At 36.3% G+C, this 9,730-nt stretch overlaps 1 protein-coding gene across 1 annotated transcript; it reads right to left on the bottom strand.

Annotated features, from left to right (window-relative positions):
* Positions 1–3,882: 3,882 nt before the first annotated feature.
* On the bottom strand, positions 3,883–4,704 carry LOC105863192 (small ribosomal subunit protein eS4, X isoform-like). Its single transcript, XM_020285553.2, has one exon. It carries the CDS (start codon positions 4,687–4,689, stop codon positions 3,883–3,885), a length of 807 nt encoding a protein of 268 aa, XP_020141142.1. The 5' UTR covers positions 4,690–4,704.
* Between the last annotated feature and the right edge of the window lie 5,026 nt (positions 4,705–9,730).

Below are 9,730 nucleotides of genomic sequence, written 5' to 3' on the forward strand. Positions count from 1 at the left end.
CAGTACCAAATGGGCTTGATTACTGTAGTTTTGTAGTAAGATTTGACATTGGGAATATGGGTTCTCCAAATTTGATTTTCTCTTTCAAGACTCTTTTGATTTATCTGGGTCCCTTTCATTTTCATGTGAATTTTAGGATCAGCTTGTCCATTTCTGCAAAATAAAACAAAAAAGAAAATACAAGACAAACCTAGCTGAAATTTTAATAGAAACTGTATAAAATCTATAAATTGGGGATTATTGTGATCTTAACCATATTAAGTTGTCCAATCCATACACATGAGATTTCTTTCCATTTATTCTTGTCTTTAAATTCTATCAACAAACTTTCTGTAGCTTCAGAGTACAAATCTTGCACTTCTTTGCTTAAATCTATTCCTAAGTATTTTAATTTTGATGCTTTACAAATGGAATTTAATTTTTTTCAGATTTTTCACTGCTAGTGCATAGTGTATGTAATTGATTTTTGTATATTAATCTTGTAGCCTCCAACATTGCTGAGCTAATTTATCAGCTCTGATTTTTTTTTTGGTGGATTCCTTAAGATTTTCTATATACAAGATGATGTCCTTTGTCAATAGAAATATTTTTACTTCTTACTTTCTAATATTAAGACATTTTACTTCTTTTTCTTGTTTAACTGCCTTGGCTAGAATCTTAAGTATAGTGTTGAGTAGAAGTAACAATAATGGACATTCTTGCTTGTTCCTGATTTTGCTTGGAAAGCTTTCATTATTTCACCATTAAGTATTATGTTAGCTGTGGGTTTTTTGTAGATGCCCTTCATCAGGTTGAGGAAGTTTCTTTCTATTCCTAGTTTGTTGAATGTTTTTATCATGAAAAGGTGTTGGATTTTGTCAATTTTTTTTCTGTGTCTATTGCGATGATCATTGTGGTTTTTATTCTTTATTATATGGTGCATTGCATTGTTTTATTTTCATATGTGGAACCAACCTCTCATTCCTGGAATAAATCTCACCTTTGACATGGTATATAATCTTTTATAAGTACTGGATTTTGCCTGCTAGCATTTTTGTTGAGAATTTTTGCATCTATATTCATAAGGGATATTAATATGCAGTTTTATTTTCTTGTGATATCTTTGTCATTGTTTAGTTTTGTTATCAGAGTAATACTGGCCCCATAGAATGAGTTGGGAAGTGTTCCCTCCTATTTTATTGGAAAAGTTGTAAAAAATTGATATTAATTCTTTAAACTGTTGGTAGAATTCACTAACAAAGTCATCTCATCCTTGACTTTTCTTTGTGAGAAGATTTTAGATTGCTATTCAATCTCTTTACTTATAATAGATCTATTCACATTTTCTATTTTTTCTGAGTCATTTTTGATAGATTGTGTCTTCATGCAAAATTTTACATCTTCTCTAGGTTATCTAAGTTGTTGGCATACAATTGTTCATAGTACTCCTTTATAATCTTTTTCTTTTCTTTTTTTTTTTTTTGGTGACAAGGTCTTGCTCTGTCACCTGGGCTACAGCACAGTGGTGTCATCATAGGTCACTGCAACCTCAAACTCCTGGGCTCAAGCGATCCTCCTGCCTTAGCATCCCAAGTAGCTGGGACTACAGGCACACACCAACACACCTGGCTATTTTTTCTATTTTTAGTAGAAATGGGGGTCTCTCTGTTGCTCAGGTTGATCTCAAACTCTTGACCTCAAACAATCCTGCCGCCTCAGCCTCCCAAAGTGCTAGGATTGGAGGCGTGAGCCACCACACTCAGCCCCTTATAATCCTTTTTATTGCTGTAAAATCAGTAGTAATATCTCCTCCTTTATTCTTGATTTTAGTCATTCAAGTCTTCTCTATTTTTTTTTTTTTTTGGTCACTTGATGTACAGGTTTGCCAATTTTTTTCCCTTCTTCAAAGAACAAACATTGTGTTTTATTTACTTTTCTCAATTTTTTTCCTATCCACTATTTCATGTATGATGCTTTATTCTGTATTTGACTGGAAAGACATGAAAATGGCCTAATTTTTCACTTCTGGCTGACTTTTAAGGCTGTGTAAAAACTGGCAGTGAAGGCTGAGGCAGAGTTGTATACTGCTTGCCTGAATGTTGAAGTGTTACTTCTATATATACACTGAACTCCTTGGCAAGAGCTGAAAAACTTATTGGTTCCAGATACTTAAGTATATCTCTGTCCAATTATTAGTTGACCACTCAGTTAACCAGAGACTTTAGTGACCACACATGTCAAAAAATGCAGAATTTACAGAGTTAGTTGAGGAAAGTCACCAAGCAAACAAAAAGTAACAAGTAGAAAACAAAAAAACATACTCTAAGGAAAAGAGAATCTGAATTTCCTAGTTGCCACATTATATTACTTAAAAGGTCAATTTTTCAACAAAAAATTATGACCCATGCAAAGAAACAAGTATGACCTAAAGGAGAGGTGGAAGTATTCCATAGAAACTTCCCTTAAGGAAAGACGTTGGGATTATTAGGTGAAGACTTAAAATGAGCTATTTTGAATATGTTCAAAGAACTAAAGAAAACATTTCTAAAGAACTAAAGAAAGCAAGGGAATAGTTTCTCGTTAAACAAGGACTATTAGTAAAGCGAATGAAAATATAATAAAAACTAAATAAAAATTTCGATGTTGAAAAGTTAACTAAAATGAAAAATTAATTAGATATGTTCAAAAAACATTTGATTTGACAGAAGAAAGATTCAGTGAACTTAAAGATAGGTCTTTTAAGATGATCTAGTCTGAGGAACAGAAAGAGAAAAGGATGACGAAGAATAAATAGGCCTGTGGGTCACCGACAAAGGTACATACAATGGGAGTCCCAGAAGGACAGGATAGAAAGAAAGGAAAACAAAGAATATTTGAAGAAATAATAGCTGAAATTATCCCAGTTTTGATGGAAAACATTAATTTACACATCCAATATGCTCAGCGAACTTCAACTAGGATAAACTCAAAAAACTTCACACATAGACATATCATAACCAAAGTGCCAAAATCAAAGGCAAAGAAATAATCTTGAAAACATCATGAGAAAAATGACTTACCACATATAAGAAACCAATATGATTAAAAACCTTTCTGTAAGCCTAAATTCATATTATACAATGCTTACTATGTTTATCAAGGCAAAATTACTATAATCTAAAATTTGGTCTAATTATCAATATGAATTAATAGAGGACTAAAAAATCTTGAATTCTACATTAACCTATTAGGAAAAGATGCTTATAGTCCTGTTTTACGTTAAAATTATGAGAAAGTCAACTTAAAGGTTTTTGGTAATCATCTTATATTTACTTCATAAATTATTACTTTGTTAATAGATGATGTATTAGTGGTACAGACCCCTAACACAATTAATAAATAAATTAATAAATAAATCAAACAATTAATAAAGAATTGAATTAATTAAATAATTAAATTAATAAAATTAATAAAACAGTAAATCCCCCCAAAAAGAAACCAATATGATTAATAGCTGAGTTCTCATCAGAAATAGTGGAGGCAGTGGAATGACTTTGTCTAAGTGCAGAAAGAAAAAAAAAATATTGTCAAGTAAGAATCGTATTATGGCAAAGTTATCCCTCAAAAATGAAGAAGAAATTCCCAGATAAATAAAAACTGAAAAAATTCATTGCTAGAAGACATGCCTTACAGGAAACACTAAAGGACATTCTTGAGGCTGAAAAAAGTTACATTAGATAGTAATTTGGATCCACATGAAAAATAGACAGCTTCAATAAATGTAATTATATAGGTAATGGTAATAGTATAATTGTATAATTATATATTTATTTATTGTTTCTTCTCTTAACCAATTTTATTTTATTTTTTTCACACTGTAATATCTTTAATTAAGTACAAATAACTTTTTAACATGTTGTTATGTTACATGGAGACCATTTCACCACTGCTCTGTTTGGCTGCCAGTCTCTTATCCCTCTCTTTAGCAATGGTGAGGCGGATACCTTTTCCTCGAGGAAGAGAAATCCATGGTTTGTTGCCTTTGCCAATAACGAAAATGTTGGAGAGGCAAGTGGCAAAGCTGTTGCCATTGGCATCTTTCACGTGAACCACATCAAAAGACCTGGGATGTCTTTCTCTGTTGGTGATCACACCAATTCTTCCCAGGTTAGCGCCTCCAGTCACCATGCACAGGTTACCAGTGTCAAACTTGATGAAATCAGTAATCTTGCCAGTCTCCAAATCAATCTGAATGGTGTCATTCACTTTGATGAGTGGATCAGGATAGCGGATGGTACGAGCATCATGAGTCACCAGATGAGGGATTCCTTTTGTGCCCACAAAGATTTTTCTCACTTTGCACAACTTGTACTTGGCCTCCTCAGGTGTGATACGATGAACAGCAAAGCGACCCTTGGTGTCATAAATCAGACGGAAATTCTCTCCAGTCTTGTCAATGCTGATGACATCCATAAATCCAGCAGGGTAGGTTATATCAGTTCGGACCTTGCCATCAATTTTAATGAAGCGCTGCATGCAGATCTTCTTCACTTCATCTCCTGTCAGGGCATGCTTAAGCCTGTTTCTTAGGAAAATGATGAGTGGGAGACACTGTCTCAGCTTGTGGGGACCGGTGGATGGACAAGGAGCAAACACACCGGTCAGCTTATCCGGCATCCAATGCTTTGGAGCGGCTACACGCTTCAGATGCTTCTTGGGACCGCGGGCCATGGCTGCACTAAGCACGGAAAGAGACTCTTAACCAATTTTAAAATCAATTGCATAGGATGATGTCAGTGAAAATGGTGCGATAAGAACCTCCAAAAATTTCTCCCTCCATAAAAGTAGTATAAAACCTGATAAAAATTGTCAGAATCAACTTTTTAAACGTACTAGAAGTTAACTAAAGCTTGCAGAAATCTGGTAGTGTTTACTCAATAAATATGACTGAACTAGGGAAAAACAGTGAACTTTGTGGTCTTTTAACTTGCTCTAGTCCCATCCCTCACTCTCCAGTTATGGAGTAACTTTAGAAAAATAATGTCCCACTTTCTTGGGCAGCTAGTCAGCCATTAGAGGGGAAAGAATGGAGCTGTAGCTCTTTCGAAGCCTTATTCCAAAAGAATTGTCATTATCTGAACTTTCTGGTGGTTTCCTGGTAAAACCCTCTATGAGCCTGACTCAGATTTTGCCCAGTGATAAAAGCCCTCTCTCTGGGAGAAGGGGGTGTTTATTGAAAACAATTATAGGAAAGTGCTTTAAATTTGCAGGTGCTTAAGTCAACTGATAATGTCTGGGACAAATAGTAGACTAAAAAATATATTAAAAAGAAAAGCTGAGGAATAAGATGTACATAGGTACTTAGAAAAGCTCCAAAATATTCCTAGAAATCTGAAAGGCCGTAACACATGCCTAGGGATGTGTGCATACTCAGGAAAGACTTGAGAAGGCCTTAAGCTCTCACTTCTGGCTGACCTTGCAGCTCTTCAAAAATAGGAAAATAAAGCTAAGGTATAGTTGAAATTACCTGGCTGAGTGCAGAGCTGCAAATTGCCTGGCTGAATTCTCCAAACACATATGTTCCTCAGCAGACTAGGAGATTTATCTGTTCCAGGCATTTAAGGAAATAGCTATACAATCATTAGCTGACCACTTAGCTAACTTAGCAGAGACTTTAGTGGCCACACACAAAGTATACAAACTTTACAGAATTAATTCATGAAATTTACAAAAGTAACAAAAAACAACAATTACAATAAGCAGCAACAACAGCAAACATTGGGAAGCAAGGAAAAATTTGATTTCCAGAGTTGCCACTTTTTAGTATTTAAAATATAAAGTTTTAAATTATAAAATTATGAGATATGCAAAAACGTAGGAAATTATGGTCCATACACAGGATAAAAAGCAATCAATAGAAGCTGTCCCTGTGGAAACCCAGACATGGAACTTAGTAGACAAATACTTTAAATTCATTATTTTTGTATGTTGAATCATCCTTGCCTCCCTGGGATGAATCCCACTTGATCATGATGAATACTCTCTTTAATGTATTGTTGACTTGGGTTTGCTAGAATTTTGTTGAGTATTCTTGCATCTATGTTCATCAGAGATATTGGACTATAGTTTTATTTTTTGTTGTTGCTGTGTCTTTGTTTGATTTTGGTATCAGGATGATACAGGCCTCGGAGAGTTTGGAAGTATCCATTCCTCCTTGTAAATACATTATTTTAAATATGTTCAAAGAACTAAAGGAAAGCATGTTTAAAGAACTAAAAGAAACTATGAAAATGATTTTTTAATCAAATATCAATAAAGAGCTCAAATTATAAAAAAGGAACCAATATTCTAGAGCTTCATATTTATATAGGTAAATATGAAAGACAGTATAAATGCATTTTTGTTGATAACTCATTTTTACTACTATGTGACTTTAAATACAACTACAAAAAACAATAATTATAAATCTATGATCATGAGTACATGTATAAAGATGTTATTGGTGACAATAATGGCAAAATAATAGAGGGACAGAGTGATATACAAGCAATGTTATGTATATTGTTAAAATAAAGTTAGTATTATTAATAATACAAATTAGATTGCTATATATTAAGATATTATTTATAATCCTCAGGGAAACTACTAACAAAATAAAACCAAAAAATGTTGTGAAAGAAACAACATGGTAATGAAAATGGTGCTTAAGAAAATATCTATTTAACACAAAAGAATGCAGTAATGGAGGAACAAAAAGACATAAGACACATAAAAACAAATAGCAAAATGGCAGGCATAAATCCTACCTTATCCATAATTACATTACATGTAAATGCATAATGCATTTAAACTTTCAGATTAAAAGGAAGATACTTACATATTTGGTAAAAATAACATGATACACATACTGTCTCTAAGAGACACTTGATATTCAAAGACAAATGGGTTTAAAGTAAAAGATTGGAAAAGGTATATCATGTAAACAATAATCAAAAGAAAGATGGAATGGCTATGCTATTATGAGACAAAATAGACTCCCCCAAATGATCTACAGATTGATGCAATCCCTTTTAAAATCCCAACTGGTTTCTTTGCAGAGGCATTTATAAGTTTGATTTTCCTGGTTATTGTTATGATGGGTGATTTTTTTTGTATATTATGTTAGGGGGCTCTGGCTCCTATATAGATCTTTTATTTTAACAGAGAGTTACCCCCTGTTTAGGTTTAGCAGGCAGGTTCTGGCCTACTTTTGTAGACTGTGGTTTCAATGACAATTTAATTTTTTTATGGTTTATTTTTATTTTTATTTTTTGAGACAGAGTCTCACTTTGTTGCCCAGGCTAGAGTGAGTGCCGTGGCGTCAGCCTAGCTCACAGCAACCTCAAACTCCTGGGCTCAAGCAATCCTTCTGCCTCAGCCTCCCGAGTAGCTGGGACTACAGGCATGCACCACCATGCCCGGCTAATTTTTTCTATATATATTAGTTGGCCAATTAATTTCTTTCTATTTATAGTAGAGACGGGGTCTCGCTCTTGCTCAGGCTGGTTTTGAACTCCTGATCTCGAGCAATCTGCCCGCCTCGGCCTCCCAGAGAGCTAGGATTACAGATGTGAGCCACCGCGCCCGGCCTTTTTTATGGTTTTTATCATGCTCTTTTAGTCTAATCTAACTGATGCTGCTTGAGCCTCCACTTGTTTCTGCTGACGCTGCCTAAGGAGAGGAGGGAGTTTCCCCCAGGACAGGCTGCCTGGTTGAATGTAGGTTAGGGCAAAAGAGTCACTGTCTTGTGGAGAGGATGAGCACTTCCTAGGCAGGGCTGTTTGGGTGGGACACCTCTTGGTGTCACCTAGTTATCCGGTGTATCTCAGGGGGAGAGGGGAATCTCAGGACTGGCAGAGTAAAAGGATGATTCCTTTGCCTGCTCATTATCAGTATAGCTCCCATTCAATCCACTTTACCTGTGCTGTGAGAATCACCTGATGTTGAGACATCTGGTTTATCTGTGGGAGGATTGAGCCTTCCTGGGCTGCCTTCTGTTGCTTGGTGACAGTCAGGAAATGTCATGTCTGGGTTACCTACTTATTTGGGGTGAGGGGGACCTATGAAGACTATTATTTTGTTGACAGGCAGACTTCTTTTCTCAAGACAAAATTCCTTTCACATTTCCTCATAGATCCTATTTCCAACTGTTATATTCATTTTCCTTTGCTCTCCTCTGGACATGCTCTAATCTCTGGCACTCTCTGAATGCATAACACAGGCAGACTGGTGAGGGTGGAGTGGAGGGAGGGAGAAAGAGAGAGAGGGAAAGAGAGAGCGAGTTGGGACAATGAGACTAAGACGTAAAGATATTGTCTGAATTCTAACCTTTAACTTAGAAGAGACAAACAGACAAAAGAGCTGTGATTACCCAACTCCATCAGTGTTACAGTTCCCATGTCAGAGCCTCCTCCATTTTGACAAGTAATCAGAGGACAAAAGAGTGGTAATGGACCCTTCAGGGTTAAAACAAGGAACCAGAAGTCTTGGAGCCTAACTGCAGCTCAGCCTCAGATAATCTGAGGGGCCTTAGGAAAACCTCTTTCATTCCAGGTACTCTTCTCTGCTGTTGGGTTGAACCACATGCAATTGCCAAACTAGGCTAGTTTTGACTGGCACAAAAATCAATATCACAGGGTTCAACTTAATACTTTTATCTATTGTAGTCATGTGCCTGCTTATTTTACTGCCAGCATGTATGCATCACACACACACACACACACACACACACACACACACACACACACACACACACACACACACCACTGCTAGATTGGCAACTCCCTTGTGGCTGAGATGGGTCTGGATTTCTGAAATAAATAAATGGCCCTGATTTATAGTGTTTTCTTATTTCCATAGTGTAAATTATTCCCACCATAGCCAATTTAAATGTACCAATGTGATGTTTTTGAATGTAGAGTTAGGAAAATATGTGCACAATCAGCTCTTGAGAGCTGGTAATCAGCTGGCTCTGGCACATCAATGCTTATATCTATAGCATCTAGCACAGGATCTCAGACTGAGCATGAAGGCAGTAAAAGTTTGTCACTTTGGTAATTCAAACTGCAAAGACAATGCCAGTAATAATAACAACCATTTTGGCACCTTACTTTACATTTTTCAAAATACTATTTCTAGCCATTTCACAGGAGGAAGATAGGGCAGGGATCCATATTCTTTACCTAATGGATGAGGAAGCTGAGCCCCAGAGAAGTGAAGGAAGTGCTTAAGGTCATAGAGATGGTTAGGCCTGAACCAGAAAGGCAAGTCTTTGATCCTAAGAGGACAGGTGGACACTCCTAATACTGCTGGACTCTACTCACTGGAGTTTAGCTCCATCTCAGGCTATGGAGAAGATACCTGCTGACTCATGAGGGCAGAGCTAGGCAGCTTCAAACCATTTCCACTGCTGCCCACAGTTACCCTGCCATGAATAGTGGCTGACATGACTATGGCTAGCCAAGGATAAAGCTACATGAGGTCATCTGTATGGACTCTGTATGGTCCTCTGGCCAAGTCAGGAACATGCTCAGCCTTGGTGCTGAAAATGAAAGAGAGAGAGAGAGGGAGAGGAATGTCAAAGATTAAAATTGAGGAGTTGGGAGCATCAAGAGAGTGAATTTCTCTAAGTATGGCAATTTTTAAAAATCCTGAAATTAAACTCACTATGTCCAATGACTGGGCTGTCACAGTGTTAAGTCTGGCTGCTGACAGGTACAAAGGACTTTTCACA

This window comes from Microcebus murinus, chromosome X (genome assembly GCF_040939455.1).
Source record: "Microcebus murinus isolate Inina chromosome X, M.murinus_Inina_mat1.0, whole genome shotgun sequence".
Classification (NCBI taxonomy): Eukaryota; Metazoa; Chordata; class Mammalia; order Primates; family Cheirogaleidae; genus Microcebus; species Microcebus murinus.

Excerpts from the sequence above, each read along its gene's own strand:
- LOC105863192 (XM_020285553.2), bottom strand. The coding sequence starts at position 4,689 with ATGGCCCGCGGTCCCAAGAAGCATCTGAAGCGTGTAGCCGCTCCAAAG.